Source organism: Heloderma suspectum, chromosome 13 (genome assembly GCF_057233095.1).
Source record: "Heloderma suspectum isolate Gila_16-S chromosome 13, 16-S_ref, whole genome shotgun sequence".
Classification (NCBI taxonomy): domain Eukaryota; kingdom Metazoa; phylum Chordata; class Lepidosauria; order Squamata; family Helodermatidae; genus Heloderma; species Heloderma suspectum.
Genome location: NC_139470.1, coordinates 9,314,836 through 9,331,270, shown reverse-complemented (window position 1 = coordinate 9,331,270; position 16,435 = coordinate 9,314,836). Strand labels below are relative to the sequence as shown.

Genomic DNA, 16,435 nt, shown 5'->3' with positions numbered 1-16,435 from the left:
TGGAAAACTAGGCACGTCGAGGATGAAGCGGACACAATACTAGAACCCGGGGCCATCTAACGCAGCTGAGGGTTTGGGAGATTCAAGGCAGGCCAACGGAAGGTCGGCGTATAGTTAAACTATGGAACTCACTACCACAGGATGTAGTGATGGCCACCAATTTGGATGGCTTTAAAAAGGGGGTTAAATACCTGGAGGAAAAGGCTATCGATGGCTACTAGTCCTGATGGCTCTGTGCTGTTTGCAGTATCAAAGGCAGCATGCCTTTGTATACCAGTCGCTGGGGAACATGGGCGGGAGGGTGCTGTTGCGCTCGTGCCCTGCTTATGGGTTCCTGGTTGACAGCTGGTTGGCCACTGTGTGAACAGAATCCTGGACGAGATGGACCCTTGGTCTGATCCAGCAGGGCTCTTCTTAGGTTCTTACGGTACATCATTACCTGAAGGATCATCTCCTCCCATATATACCTGCCCGGACCCTAAGATCCGTGGTTCTTCTCCAGGAGCCCCCACCAAAGGAAGTGAGGGGGGTGGCTACTAAGAAGCAGGCCTTTTCTGCTGTGGCACCCAGGTTGTGGGAGGAACTTCCTGGAGAGGCTCGCCTGGCACCTAAGTTGTGCTTTTTCCAGCGCCAGGGGAAGTCCTTCTTATTTCCCCAGGAATTTTAGTATTTCAGTTTCTGTTGTTGTAAATCCGTTACCGTATTTTAAATCTTTGCACTGCTGCTAGATTTTATTTTGCTTTTTTATTGTATAGGGCAGTTTAAAACTTTTATATTGTACCTTATGTTGTACTTTATGGTTTTAAGTGTTGTGAACCACCCAGAGAGCTTCGGCTATTGGACGGTATAGAAATGCAATAAATAATAAGTCATGCAGCATATAACAACTGTGGCATTTGCTACCCAGTCCCACTTATTTCAGTGGGACTTACTACCTGGTGAGAGTGCACAGGATGGAGGCTGTACTCAACTAATACAGGCCTCACATCTTCCTAAACCTGTTCCGTCATCTCGGATCCGCCTGTTTACACACAGGAAGGCAATTCACTTTGCTGCACTGCTGCCTCTTAAAGCAAACATCAGGTGGAAACCGACGCTCCTTTCACGATGCTGGCAAGACAATAAACATGACTCTCGATTCTTTTAAGCATTGGAAGTGGGCTGGATGGGGAGAGACGATTAACTGGACAGTTTTACACCTCATTAAGCTAACAAATAGCGACATGATGGCCGGTAATTAGTAACATTGCTGCTTCTACATTCTGGATGAATGAGTTCACTTGCAAAAAATGAATCAGGTAACTGTCAGAAGGATGTCGGAGGTGCAGAAGTTTTTCGCGAGCTGAATAACACTCTAGCCCAGGGGCACAAAAAATGCGGCCCATGGGCCACCAAGCTGTTTCTAGCAGCCCGGCACGCACACACACGCACTGGGAAGGGAATCCTTTCCCTATCTCTGATGAGAGATAAAGGATTCCCTTGGGAGTGCTAGCATAGGAAACCCTTGCCTTATCTCCAAACCCTGATGAGAGATCACAGATAAGGGATTCCCTTGCTAGTGAGAGAAACCACAAGCTTGTGTGTGTGTGTTTGTGTGCTGGCATGACCCCTTGTCTCTGCCCGATCCAGCCCTTGGGCCCAAAAAGGTCATTGGTTTTCCAGCCCCTCTCTAGCCAGCTGAAATGTCACCCTCATAAAGCCAGGCTAACATCCTGGCTCCAGTATGCAGAGCTGAGGAAGCAATATCTTGAGCCCTTAACAGCTGGGTCCAGCAACAAATCTTCTCTAAGTATAACCTTACTACTACTGGCTGGTACAGATTACTATATGTCATACAGGACTGCCAAGTTTGTCCAATGGGCTTGGGAGAAACACAAATTATTGACTAGCATTGAAGATTAAGTCTGCTAACATATACGTCAATAAATATTGTCTAGACTTCGTGAAATGTTTTAATAGCCCCCTAGGAAATGTTTTATTTAGCCTTTTCATAATCACCCTCCTTGATATTTCTTATTTTGGTGTCACTTCCTGTCTAAGAGGGGCATTTCATTATGTTTTTGCATGCGTACGGCCTGACTGGTTAATAAGCAATAAACTGAACTGAACATCCCATCTCCCAACTATGGGATAAGGCCGCTGGTCTGCCATACAGGCCCCCTTTGCGAAGATCGCACCAGCCTTTAAATCAGCCTTCCTGACGCATCTGGACTGCAACTCCCATCATCCCCAGTCAGCACGGAATGGCCGCACTGGCCAGAGAGGATGAGAGTTATAGTTGGGGAAGGGCCAGCCTGAGGCAAAAGGACAAGATCATGCCTCATAAGAACGTCAGAAGAGCCCTGCTGGATCAGACCAAGGGTCCATCTAGTCCAGCGTTCTGCTCCCACAATGGCCAACGAGCTGCCCACAGGAAACCCACAAGCAGGACTTGAGTGCAAAAGCACCCTCCTGCCCATGTTCCCCAGCAACTGGTGTACGTAGGCTAACTGCCTGATACTGGAGGTAGCACATGGCCATCTGGACTAGCAGCCAATGATAGCCTTCTCCTCCAGGAATTTGTCTAACCCCCTTTTTAAAGCCATCCAAATTGGTGGCCATCACTACAGCCTGTGGTAGCGAGTTCCAAAGTTTAACTATACGCCGTCCTTCCGTCGGTCTGCCCTGGATCTCCCAAACACTCAGCTGCGTTAGATGGCCCCGGGTTCTAGTATTGTGTCCGCTTCATCCTCGACGTGCCTAGTTTTCCACACCTCTCTCACATGCACCGTTACTCACCTTTTTTCTAAGTTAAAAGGACTTCAAACTGAAACAAACCAACAAGCCTGGGGAAAATAAAATAAAAAAAGTCTTGCAGGTTGGCTGCAAAATGATGAGACTGTGAAGAAGTCCTGAATCTCCCACCAATCTATTTGGCTTTTTTTTTTAACATGTATGTTGTCTGTGTGAGTGCGCTGTGTTTTTATATGTTTTTATGTAAATGGTTTTACACGTTGCGTAATGTATTTTTAACTGTTTGTAATCTTTGTGAACCGCCCAGAGAGCTTCGGCTGTGGGGCGGTATGGAAATGTAATAAATGAAATGAATAAATGAAATGGCCTAGCCTGCTATAAGGTAACGCTAACATGCACAACCGTTCTTTGAGCGACTGTTTCCTGTTATCATTTTTATTCATTTATCTTCTGGCGTGGAATCCCTGCAATGAATCGTGGATGCACGCTTGTTTCCTTGGGCTTACACAACCATCAACCAGCCAGAGTGAGACCCAACCCACTCGCGCTAACGGATGACTCCCAGGGGCACAAAATGCAGGCAAAGGTTTGTACAAAGTGAAAACTAGCCCTCAGGGACACCCACTCCTGAAAAAAACGTTTTGCTTCTTCTAAAAGGGGGGTGGGTGGGCAGGGATGCCACAACAACAACAACAGAACACCAATTTCAAAATCAAGGGACCCACTACCTTGCAGAAGTCTGCCTGCTTTATACAGATGGATACCCAGAGCGGCCTCAAAGTTCTCAGAGGAGATGAGATCCGAAACCGTCAGCGGGGAGTTGCAGCCAAAAGTATCCTTGAGTGTACACCTGTGGCCGGCAGCTTCCAGATGGTCCCTTTGGGCACAGGAGCAAATGGAATATTTTTTTTTGCAAGACAGGAAATTGTTACTCATATCTGCTGCAAATTTACCATAACGCCACGTAACTTAAAGAAGGCTTTTTGCCTCCCGCTTAATAACTTCGGGATGTTTTATAGGTCCGGCTGAATCGACGGGTAGAGCTTTTTCTGGCCTGTACTAGGAGGTCACTGTTTGAATGCTCCCTGGCAAACAAAACTCCCTGAATGTAGAAAATTAGCACATCAGGGTTGCAGCCTAGCCTCCTCTCCTGGCAGAGCATGGGATTCTTCATCTCATTCTCACCGGGATCAAGGCCAATGGGACACAGCTCAAAGGCAAAGAACTCACTTTGCAGGCTGGCAGTCCCGGGTTCGATTCCTGGCATTTTCAGTTAAAAGGATCTTGAAGCCAGCGACTCTGTGTGAGTCACTGCCAGAGAGAGGAGGCAACAGTATGTTATATGGACCAACGATCCAACTCCGTATAAGACAGGTTCATAGATTTAAGCCTCAGCCTTTGCAAAGGTATCTTTGAGAAATGGAAGAATAACGCTGCTCTTATGTTCATGTTGGCATCACTTTTATGCACTGTGCTAACTAATGATTGGGAACACTGGTGCAGTTAGGTCATTTTAGGGTGCAATCCTATGAATGTTTAGATGGAAAATAGTCCTATAACTCTCAGCACTCCCCAGCTAGCATGGCTGGCTGGAGAACACTGGGCATTGTAGGACTTTTTTCCGTCTAAACATGCATAGGACTGCATGCATCGACAGACAGATAGATGATTCGGTCCCTCCCAATTTTAATCACAGAATCGTAGTTGGGAGGGACATAGAAGTCATGTTGTCACCTTCTCAATGCAGGATGCAGCTATGGCACTTGAAGACACACCTATGTCCCCTGACCTTCTCGACTCGGTTGAAGCTAAAATGTAAGCAACGTTCATGAGACTGCAGTTGTTTCCAAGCTCCCAGCTCTTTATTCAACACAGAGCTCAACCAGCATCCTGAAAAAGTAACTGAAACCATCTAAACATGCATAGGGTTGCGCCCTTAGACTGTGGGCTTAATGGTCTTACAGGAACCCTGCAAAGCCCCCTGGCTGTTATTATTATTAATAACATTAATATAATGTATTAGATGCCTTCCTCTAAAAAAAAAAATGACAGAAGGCACCATACAGCACAGGGTTAAAACATACAACACATATGATTGAAAAGGGGAATAGACACATTGATAGCTGATAAGGTTATCAATGGCTACCAGCTATGATGGCTACACGTCTTACTTCAAAACAGCCAGTGTGGCATTGTAGCGAGAGTGTTGGACTGGGAGCCGGGAGATCCGGGTTCTTGTCCCCACTCGGCCATGGAAGCTCACTGGGTGACTTTGGGCCAGTCACAGACTCGCAGCCCAGCCTACCTCACAGGGTTGTTGTGAGGATAAAATGGAGAGGAAGATTATGTAAGCTGCCTTGGGTTCCTTGCAAGAGGAAAAAAAGCAGGATACAAATGCAATAAATAAATAAAATAAATAACCTGTGGTAAATAAAATAAATAAAATGTGGTTTGGAGAATCTCCTGCTCATTCTGCTGCGTGGAGTCCCTGACAGCACCATTTGAATAGGATCTTCCACCATACCTATTTCTTTACCGGCACAACACGCCTTCAAGAAGACGCCCCAGGCCACATCCTTTTCAATCCACCCCCTCTTTCTGCTTCTCCCCTTTTCTCTGCTTTTCACATGATCAGGTTTTAGCTTCTACTTCTTCAACCGCATACAACATCGCAGCTTATAATGGCACAATTATGAACAATTTACAGTAAATAGAACTATTAACTTTGGCACCTGCTAACCCGAATGCCACAGCTCACTTCTCAATTTGGATTTAAGTAACGGTGATTTATCCCGAAGCCCAATACTTAAAAAACAACACCATGTATTCTTTCTCCAGGCACGGAACAAAGACGAGCAGGCAGTTTATGCCCATCAATGAGACGCAAGGTATTGTTCCTCTTTCCATTAAACCAATTACCACAGATCACTCCCTTGTTCAAAACAATAAGTTTACATGTTACAGTTAATTTGAAACTAACTTTCTAACAACACTCAGGAGAGATGTCAGAATCCAAAGAAAATTCACCAGTGTGGTTGCTCTGAAATAAATCTACAGAAGCAGAAGATGTTACAGTCTTGCTTGGAGTTCCAGAGCTCTTTAGAAAATTGTTTTTCTGCACTGCAAGTCATTGACTGGTGGAACTCTCTTCCACCAGAAATACAAACGGCCAGTTCTTCAGTTCCACAAGATGCAGAGATGGCCGCCAGCTTGGACAGATTTAAAAAGGGAAGAGACAAATTTGTGGAGGATAAAGTTCCCAGTGACCACTGGTCATAAAGTCTGGCTTTTCTGTTTTCAGAAATGGGGACTAGCCACTCTATCCCAAAATACCCTCAACAACTACCAGGGACTCATTCATTCCTCAAGCAATTTCCATTTTGAGACTGGGTCTCTCCACACTGCAGACCTCATGGCCATAGCATCTGGCTGAATTTTTTGACTTCTCTATTTTCTTCCCCCATCCCTTGCTTTTTGTATCACCTAGCCTGATGAAGAGTTCTCAGGAACTCAAAAGCTTGTATATGGTTGTGGAATTCTGGATGGTCCTAAGAAAGTTATTGCCCAACTGTGGATTTTTGGTCTCCCTGCTGCCCCGCCCCAAGGACCAGTATAGGTTTCTATTTAATCTATCTATCCAGCCGTGATGGCTGTATATTACGTCCAGTATCAGAGGAAACATGCCTCTCAGTACCAGTAGCTGGAGAACGCAAGTTGGAAGGTGCTATTGCACATGTCCTACTTGTGGGCTTTCCATGGGCATCAAGTTGGCCACTGTGGGAACAGAATGCTGGACTAGATGCACTCTTGGTCTGATCCAGCACGGCTCTCCTTATGTCCTTAAGGGCACAATCCTATGGGGATAGGCGGCCACCTCTGAACTCAGAAGCGACCGCCTAACCAATGCAGGGCAGGAGAAGCATGGAGGGAATTGTTCCCTCCGCACTTCTCCTGCCTTGCATTTGCAGCTAGACAGCCCATTTCAGCTGTCTAGCCGTGGGAAGATGGAGCGGGGGAGGAGGCTGCTGGAAGACACACAGGATGCGTCGTACTGGCATTTCCGCCTTCCCCGCCCCGGAACACCCCCCGAAATGCTCCATTTTGGCCGCTCTGCGCTCCTCTTCCGAGCGTGGAGCCCGGGGCAGTGAGGCAGTGCAGAAGGGGGGGAAGTTCGGTTCTCTGGGAACCAGCGTCGGAGCGCGGGCTCCGAGGTCGGTTCCCGGAAAACCACATATCCTATGGCTGTCTAGCGGCTGACTAGCGGCCACAGGATTGCTCCCTAACAGAACGGAAAAATGATGTCAAAAGTCCAGGAAGATGGAAACAGCAAGTGTTGCAGGACAGGATACCAACACATTTCAAAACACTTATCTGCAGCAAGTAGACGTATAGAAACTTTCTTTAGAATATTTCAGCCTCTTTACAAAATAAATAAATAAACAAACATAAAAAACCCAACCCTACCCACACCAGTAGAGAGTACATGTAACTGACAATTTTGTTGATTGCATGAAATACTTTGTAACTGAAGCAACCTACATGTAGGTATTATGCATGGAATATAAATACCATTTTAAAAACAATTGGCTGTGCACCCCACATAGGAGGGAGGGAGAGAGGGAGGGAGAGAGGGAGGGAAGAAAGAAGGGAGGATGCCTCTTTTAAGATAGTGCTTGTCATTCTTATGGCATGGAATGCAGCACTTTAAAATCATCTGCTCTGTGTTTTTGGCTGCTCAGTTATTTATCTCTTTTAAAAGTCGACTTATTTATTTATTTGTTGCTGTTGCTGCTTTTAAAATAATACTTTATTAATGTATTTTGCTTATTGGTTTATCATTGGCTTCATTTTTTTTTACTTTTATTATGTACATCACCCTGAGAATTTCAGCTATAGGGTGACTCATAAATTGAATGAGCAAATAAATCTGCAGTTTTTGTATGTACTTGAATATATATATAATACACACAAAAAAATATTTTTATATGCATATCCTGTCTGTTTTCTAAGAAGCTCAAGCCAGCATACATGTCCCTCCTTTTTTCCTCACAACAACCCTGTAAGGTGTGTAAATATGCATGCACGCACAGACACAGCTCTGTTCTCCGATTAATTATAAAGCTACCTTTTTAGATTCATCTGACTAGCAGATTAAACTTTGCAGCCCTTGACGCACACGGAGACGTGGCGCGGCCAACAGCTTCGCCTGGTTAGTCTATGCTCTGTGGCCATCTTAAAAGCCACTGCTGCACTTATGAAAAGGTTTTAGCCCATTAATCAATAACTTCTTTTGCAGCCTTTAGACAGAGTATAAATGGCATCAACAGCTTCACCTACTGAACGTCTGCCTAAACGGGGCCAATGATACCAAGAGCTTAACCAAGAGAACTGCTGCCTAAATGGGGCCACTAACGCCTACAGCTTCACCTAGCGAGCGTCTGCCTAAATGGGAACAATGATGCCTACAGCTTCACCTACCGAGCATCTGCCTAAATGGGGCCAGTGTTGCCAAGAGCTGCACCTAGCGAGCTTCTGCCTAAACGGAGCCAATGATACCAAGAGATTAACCAAGAGAACTGCTGCCTAAACGGGGCGACTAATGCGTAGAGCTGCACCTAGTGAGCGTCTGCCTAAATGGGGCCAGCATTGCCAAGAGCTGCACCTAGTGAGCTTCTGCCTAAATGGGGCCAGCGTTGCCAAGAGCTTCACCTAGCGAGCTTCTGCCTAAATGTGGCCAGCGTTGCCAAGAGCTGCACTTAGCGAGCTTCTGCCTAAATGGGGCCTGTGTTGCCAAGAGCTTCACCTAGCGAGCTTCTGTCTAAACGGGGCCAATGATACCAAGAGCTCAAGCAAGAGAACTGCTGCTAAACGGGGCCACTAATGCCTAGAGCTTCACCTAGCGAGCGTCTGCCTAAATGGGGCCAGTGTTGCCTAGAGCTTCACCTACTGAGCGTCTGCCTAAATGGGGCCAGCGTTGCCAACAGCTGCACCTAGCGAGCTTCTGCCTATATGGGGCCAGCGTTGCCAAGAGCTGCACCTAGCGAGCTTCTGCCTATATGGGGCCAGCGTTGCCAAGAGCTGCACCTAGCGAGCTTCTGCCTAAACGGGGCCAGCGTTGCCAAGAGCTGCACCTAGCGAGCTTCTGCCTAAATGGGGCCAGTGTTGCCAACAGCTTCACCTAGCGAGCTTCTGCCTAAACGGGGCCAATGATACCAAGAGCTCAAGCAAGAGAACTGCTGCTAAACGGGGCCACTAATGCCTAGAGCTTCACCTAGCGAGCGTCTGCCTAAATGGGGCCAGTGCTGCCAAGCGCTTCACCGAACGAACTCCTGCCTGCCCTTCTGCCTGAAGCGGACCCGGCGCGAGCCCCGGCCCCCGGAAGCCGCTCACCGGATCCTCCTCGCCGTGGTGCCGTTCCCGGTCTGGGCTCGCAGGCTCGCCAGCAGGAGCATCCGCATGGCTCCGGCCACGTCGAACCCCCCCCTTGCCCTACTTCCGGCGGCGTCCCTCGCCTTCCTTCCCCCCGCCAGCGCACCGGAAGCTACCTGTCCGCGCGGTGAGCCGCCTAAGCCGGGGAGAGGCGAGTCGCGCCACCTTTCGCTTCGCTCTATGGTAAACACAGACGCTGCCGCGGACCTCCGAGAAACGGTCTCCCAGGAAACGAGATCCAGGAAACGCCGTTCCGCGTCCCTCCTTGGCAGGGGCCAGTAGAGAGAAGGTGCAATTCTGCCCCTGTTACACCGATATTTGCTCCCTGTCCCCGCTGGCAGGACTCTTGCCCGTTTTGATTTGAAAGGGCTGCCAAGAAGGCAGGCATTCAGCAGGTGCAGCTTTTCCCATCTCAGGAAGAAAAGCCACACTATTACGTTCTCATATTCATTCATTCATTTCATTCATTCATTCCAGGAGCAATCCTACCGCCATAGGCGGCAGGAACTCTGAGGCGACCGCCTATCCAATGCAGAGCAGGAGGAGCGCGGAGGGGATCGTCCCCTCCGCGCTTCAGCCGCCCTGCATTTGTGGCTAGACAGCCAATTTGGACTGTCTAGCCGTGGGAAGGAATTGCTGGGGAACCCGCAGCCAGATGGCATGTTGGATATGTTTTACCAGATTTCCGACCTCCCCGCCCTGGCACACCCCCAGGAACACCCCGTTTTCACCGCACCGCTCTCCTTTTCAGCGTGCGGGGCTGTTCCATGCTGCCTATGAGGCAGCGCGGGCAGAAGTGAAGGTCAGTTCTCAGAGAACCCACCTATCCTATGGCCGTCTAGCCGCTGACTAGCAACCATAGGATTTTGCCCTCATAGTATATTTATTGACTAGTCAAGAGACCCAGCTTGGCATGGGGTGGAATAGCCCTTAGTTTGATACAGCAAAGCCTTCACGCAAGCTTTCACAGCTGGACGCATTGTGCCTACCCCATCGGGGTAAAGCCATGGCTGCTGGCACCCCTAGGTATGGCCCCTGCCACGGTGCATCCCCGTAGCCCCCCTAGGGAGGGGTCTGTCTGCTCCATTCCCCTGAGGGGGAGGGGTCTGCAACAGCAGGGGGCAGGCATATAACTGTGTCTCTCAGACTATTAATCTCCCCGGCTTCAAACTACAGACTGCAAAACTATGTACTGGTTGGGGAGGTCAGTTCCTAGTGGCTGAAAGTGTTATTGCAGGTTTCAACCATGGACACGTTTAAATCAATTAAAAATTAATGTGTTTTAAAAGCAAAATAACCTCCAAGGTGTGCATCCTTTTAGGTTACCCACCCCTGCTTGTGGGTTCCCGGTCGACAGCTGGTTGGCCACGGTGTGAACAGAATGCTGGACTCGATGGACCCTTGGTCTGTTCCAGCATCAAGGCTCTTCTGATGTTCTTATGAGTCTAGGTTTCGCAGTCTTGGTGCTAAGGAACTGACGGATGGACTAACAGACACACATCTTTGATTATTAGAGATACTGTCTGTGTACATAGCACTTTACAGAGTGAGAACAAGATAATAGTTCCTTGCGCTGAGACATTCCTTGCGCTGGAGAGGGTTCAGAGGAGGGCAACAAAGATGATCAGGGGACTGGAAACAAAGCCCTATGAAGAGAGACTGAAAGAACTGGGCATGTTTAGCCTTGAGAAGAGAAGACTGAGGGGAGATAGGATAGTGCTCTCCGAGTACTTGAAAGGTTGTCACAGACAGGAAGGCCAGGATCTCTTCTCGATCATCCCAGAGTGCAGGACATGGAATCATGGGCTCAAGGAAGCCAGATTCCAGCTGAACATCAGGAAAAACTTCCTGACTGTTAGAGCAATACAGCAATGGAACCCATTCCCTAGGGAGGTGGTGGGCTCTCCCACACTGCAGGCATTCAAGACGAGGCTGCACAGCCATCTGTAAGGGATGCTCTGGCTTGGATTCCTGCATGGATCAGAGGGTTGGACTTGATGGCCTTGTAGGCCCCTTCCAACCCTACTATTCTATAAGCTCACTCTGTAAAATGTCACATGTGAGAAACTGCAGAGGGAAGGGAGACAGAAACAAAGGTACATAAAAAAAACCCCCAAAAGCCTTTCTCCCATGCCCCCAAATTAGGCTACTAAAATCAAGAAAGCTGGAGCCAGGGGCTGTTTGGAATAGATTTGTGCGTGAAAGGACCACGTTCCTCAATTTTATATCCACTTTCCTGAGCTGCTATTTTGCACCCAACTCCAGCTGACAGCCCTCAGGGGTCTATTGAAAAGCAAGGTAAATTCTGCAAGCCTAAAATCAGTCCCTCCTGCCTTACTTGACACAGAACTGAATGCCCGGTTTGGAAAAGTTACTTATTCCTAAGCGCGGCATGGAGCCATTGCGTGTCAAAGCAGGTCGCGCAAAAGCAACACTTTGGACCTGAAAGAATGCTGGTGCTCTTCAAAGAGGACTCCCCCCGCCCCCCCAGCTTAATGAAACGTACTTCAGGGCATGTAAATTTCAGTTTCTTTTTCAGGATGCTCACTTCGCTCTGTGTTGAATAAAGAGCTGGGAACTAGGAACCAACTTCATTCTCATGAACGTTACTTACATTTTAGCTTCAACAAAGTCGAGAAGGCTGAGGAGGGCTGGTGAAAATAGATGTGTCTTCAAGTGTTTCTTAAAGATGCCATAGCGGCATCTTGAATTGAGCAGGTAGTTGGACTAGATGATCTCAAAGTCCATTCCAACTATGCTGATTCTCTGATTAAAAGTGGGAGGAACCAATTCACCTATCTATCTATCTATCTATCTATCTATCTATCTATCTATCTATCTATCTACAGGCACAATCTTATGCATGTTTGACAGAAAAAAAAGTCCTACAACTCCCAGCATTCCTCAGTCAGCTATGGCTGCCTGGGGAATGTTGGGAGTTGTAGGACTTTTTTCCCATCTAAACATGTATAGGATTGCACCCTAAAATTATCTCTAGGAACCCTCTCAAGGTGGTGGTGAATTCAAGACTCAAATGAATCGTGAATATGAGTTCCAAAGATAAATGCTAAAGAAAATGCACTAACTGCTGATCCAACAACTTTTTATAAGAGCCGAGAGAGGGAGGGAGGGAGGGAGGGAGGGAGGGAGGGAGGGAGGGAGAGAGAGAGAGAATACCGATATAAATGATATAAAGATATATATACATATATATAAATACACACACACACACACACACACACACACCAAGGTTGCAGTCCTATACACACTTCCCTGGAAGTAATTTCCATTGAAAACAGTGGGGCTTACTTCAGAGCATACATATTATAGGACTGGCCTGCAGAGATTGCTATTCGCAATCTGGCCTCTGCAAGTCGAATGCGTTCCATTCAGGGGTGGACAAACTTCACACTTACAGGGTTTACTTTGTTATTGTTTTTTGTTGTACTGTTGTTGTTGTTGTTGTTGTTATTAACTAGAAACCCAAGAACCAGCAAGTGCAGCCTGCTGCAAAAGAAAGACACATAGAATTAAAAATTCACAGCCCAGGAATTTGTTTTGTGTAACAGAACTGAATGGAGGTCACAAAAACCCACTTCTGGTTCTAGCTGTCTTCATTTCAGCAGTCTAATTTAGGACAGCGATCCTTGGCGATCTACTACGACTCACCCAGTAGATCGGCTGTACCATCGTCTCACCCCTGATTTCAAGGACTTGAATGAGTGACATCCTGTTCCTCACTGTTGTGACTCATTCAGGTCATACAGCTGGTCACTGGAGCGTTTCCTTCCAAGTTGATAACGTCAATATTTCATTCCCCCATAGAGAAAGGGTCTGTCTTTCCCAATAATGACAGTGTGGTGTAGTGGCTAGAGCAGGGAGAGTCAGATGCCGTTCTAGGTGTGTGCCTGTTAATTTGGGTTAAATCTACAGTGTATAACAGCTTCCTTCAACTGGGTGCCTTACAGATGTGTTGGGTTACAATTCCCATCATTCTCATGACCATGCTGGCTGGGGATGATGGGGGTTCTAGTTCTAGAGGGCACTGGTTTGAGGAAGGCTAGTGTAGAAGATGTTCTCATTTTGTTTTTCCTCTCGTCAGGCCCTTCAAGAAACTGGATTGCAACATTGTTTGCTCATAGCTATGGCGATTGTTATTTCACAGTATCAACTTACTCAGTCTGTTTACACCCAAGTTGTCTGAAACTATCTCAGCCCGCCTTTGAAATCAAAAGAGAATCAACAGTTCTCATTGTTGAAGAAAAGGATATGGGGGTGCAAATCCTGTGCAGGTTTAGACAGAAAAAAGTCCTACAACTCCCAGCATTCCTCAGCCACCTGGATGAGTAATGCTGGGAGCTGTAGAACTTTTTTCTGTCTAAACATGTATAGGATTGCGCCTTTCAGATGCAATCCAAGCCCCATTGAATATAGTGGGACTTACTTCTAAGTAAACTTGCATAGGATTGCATGGTTAAATTATATGACGCAAGGCTCCTATCACACTCAATTCTTATCATCATTAATTGTGCACAAACAGCCTTCACTGACAGTGCTACCTGCGTGCATTTTCTTAAATGATGTATGCATTTTGAAAACAAACCCAGAATATTAGATTTTAAACACGTCAGTTGATCTTTTGGTCTAACAATGCAATCCTCTATGCATCAACTCAGAAATAAGTCTCGCTGCGTTCAGTGGGCATTACTCCTAGGTAAGCATGCGTAGGATTGAAGTCCTATACACACTTCCCTGGGAGTAACCTCGCAGAACATAGTGGGAAGTACTTCTGATTAGACATATAGCATTGTGCTGCTAGCATCTGTCTTTTAGGATGCTTGCACGCAACTTAGAATTGCACTGCATGAGACAAACCAATATAGGCATCCTCTCTCAATAACACCATCTCTCAAAGGAGCATTTAAGAAACCTCAAAAGAACTCTGTGGAAAGCAGAAATTTACCTTTCTTGGACCCTCCCTGACAGCGGGTGACCCAAGCTCCCATCATGATGTGAGCAGGAACTGGCATGATCAATCTATTGAGCTTTAAGAGCAGGCATTTTCTGAAGCCTAGGTGGAATGTCAAAAGTCTGATTTCTCTCATTCGCACACCCCCTACCTGCCTTTCAAGGTTATTTTCTTCCAGAGGAGAGAGGACAGGCTCTTGATTTACAGGAAGGATATTTGCAGGGTGGAGGGGGGTGGATCATAGAATCATATAATAGTAGGGTTGGAAGGGGCCTACAAGACCATCTAGTCCAATCCCCTGCTCAGTGCAGGAATCCAAGTCAGAGCATCCCTGACAGATGGCTGTGCAGCCTCGTCTTGAATGCCTGCAGTGTGGGAGAGCCCACCACCTCCCTAGGTCATTGGTTCCATTGTCGTATTGCTCTAACGGTCAGGACATTTTTCCTGATGTTCAGCCAGAATCTGGCTTCCTGTAACTTGAGCCCATTATTCCGTGTCCTGCACTCTGGGATGATCGAGACGAGATCCTGGCCTTCCTGTCTGTGACAACCTTTCAAGTACTTGAAGAGCGCTATGCTATCTCCCCTCAGTCTTCTCTTCTCAAGGCTAAACATGCCCAGTTCTTTCAGTCTCTCTTCATAGGGCTTTGTTTCCAGTCCCCTGATCATCCCTGTTGCCCTCCTCTGAACCCTCTCCAGCTTGTCTGCATCCTTCTTAAACTGCAGTGCCCAGAACTGGACACAGTGCTCCAGATGAGGCCTAAGCAGTGCTGAGTAGAGGGGAACTAGTACTTCCCAGGATTTGGAAGCTATGCTTCTATTAACGCAGCCCAAAATAGCATTTGCCTTTTTTGCAGCCACATCACATTGTTGGCTCATATTCCGTTTATGATCGACAACAGTTCCAAGATCCTTCTCGCTTGTAGTGTTGTTGAGCCACGTATCCCCCATCTTGTAACTGTGCATTTGGTTTCTTTTTCCTAGGTGCAGAACTTGGCATTTATCCCGATTCAATGTCATTCTGTTGTTTTCTGCCCAGCGCTCCAGTCTATCCATATCACTTTGAATTTTGTTTCTGTCTTCCAAAGTATTAGCTATCCTGCCCAATTTTGTGTCATCTGCAGCATTCCCTGCACCTCCTCCTCCAAGTCATTAATAAAAATGTTGAAGAGCACTGGGCCCAGGACTGAGCTCTGCAGTACCCTGCTTGTTACCTCTCCCCAGTTGGAGAAGATTCCATTGAGAAACACTCTTTGATTCCGATTCTGTAGCCAACTGTTGATCCACCAGATCGTTATTTCATCTAGCCCACTTTGAGCTAGTTTGCTCATCAGGATATCATGGGGCACTTTGTCGAAAGCTTTGCTGAAGTCGAGGTATATTATGTCCACAGCATTCCCACAGTCCACAATGGAGGTTACCTGATCAAAAAATGAGATCAGATTCCTCTGGCAGGATTTGTTCTTGACAAATCCATGTTGGCTTCGAGTAATCACTGCATTGTTTTCAAGGTGCTTCCAGATGGATTCCTTTATCATCTGCTCCAGAATTTTCCCAGGGACTGATGTCAGACCGACTGGTCTGTAGTTCCCAGGTTCCTCCTTTTTACCCTTTATGAAGATAGGGACATTAGCCCTCCTCCAGTCATCTGGCACTTCCCCCATCCTCCATGATTTCTCAAAGAGAATAGACAGCGGTTCTGAGAGTTCTTCTGCCAGTTCCTTTATTACTCTAGGATGCAGTTCATCTGGCCCTGGAGATTTGAACTCATTCACAGTCATTAGGTGTTCCTTGACCGTATGCCTATCGATCTCAAGCTGCAATCCTGCCCCTTCAGCCTGTACTTCGCCTTTGCCAGGCGGGTCATAGACCCTCTTTAGGGAGAAGTCTGAGCCAAAGTAGGAAATGAGCACCTCTGCCTTTTCTTTGTCATCTGTTATCATTTTGCCGTCCTTATTTAATAGCTGAACCACCATTTCTTTCCTCTGTCTTTTACTATGCACATAGCTGAAGAAAGCCTTTTTGTTGTTTTTAGCATCCCTTGCTAACTTCAGCTCATTCTCAGCTTTAGCCTTCCTGATGCCATCCCTGCAATTCTGTGCTACCTGCCTGTACTCTTCCTTTGTTACTTGGCCTTCTTTCCACTTCCTATATGTGTCCTTTTTTGTTTTCAGGTCATCTCTAGGCTTTTTGTGAAGCCACATTGGCTTCTTCTGTTGTCTTCCACCTTTTCTTCTTGTTGGAGTTGTTTGTGATTGTGCCCTGAGAATTTCCTTTTTAAAAAACTCCCACCCATCTTGGACTC

The 16,435-nt window shown here is 46.9% G+C and overlaps 1 protein-coding gene across 1 annotated transcript in view; it reads right to left on the bottom strand.

Annotated features, from left to right (window-relative positions):
* GLT1D1 (glycosyltransferase 1 domain containing 1) overlaps positions 1-9,224 on the bottom strand; it is a 73,898-nt gene extending 64,674 nt beyond the window's left edge. The window contains exons 1-2 of the mRNA XM_084819700.1: positions 9,124-9,224; positions 3,462-3,610 (exon numbers count right to left, since the gene is read on the bottom strand). Coding sequence (XP_084675826.1) covers positions 3,462-3,610; positions 9,124-9,191 — 217 coding nt within the window. The 5' untranslated portion in view covers positions 9,192-9,224. The remainder of the gene's footprint in view (positions 1-3,461; positions 3,611-9,123) is intronic.
* Between the last annotated feature and the right edge of the window lie 7,211 nt (positions 9,225-16,435).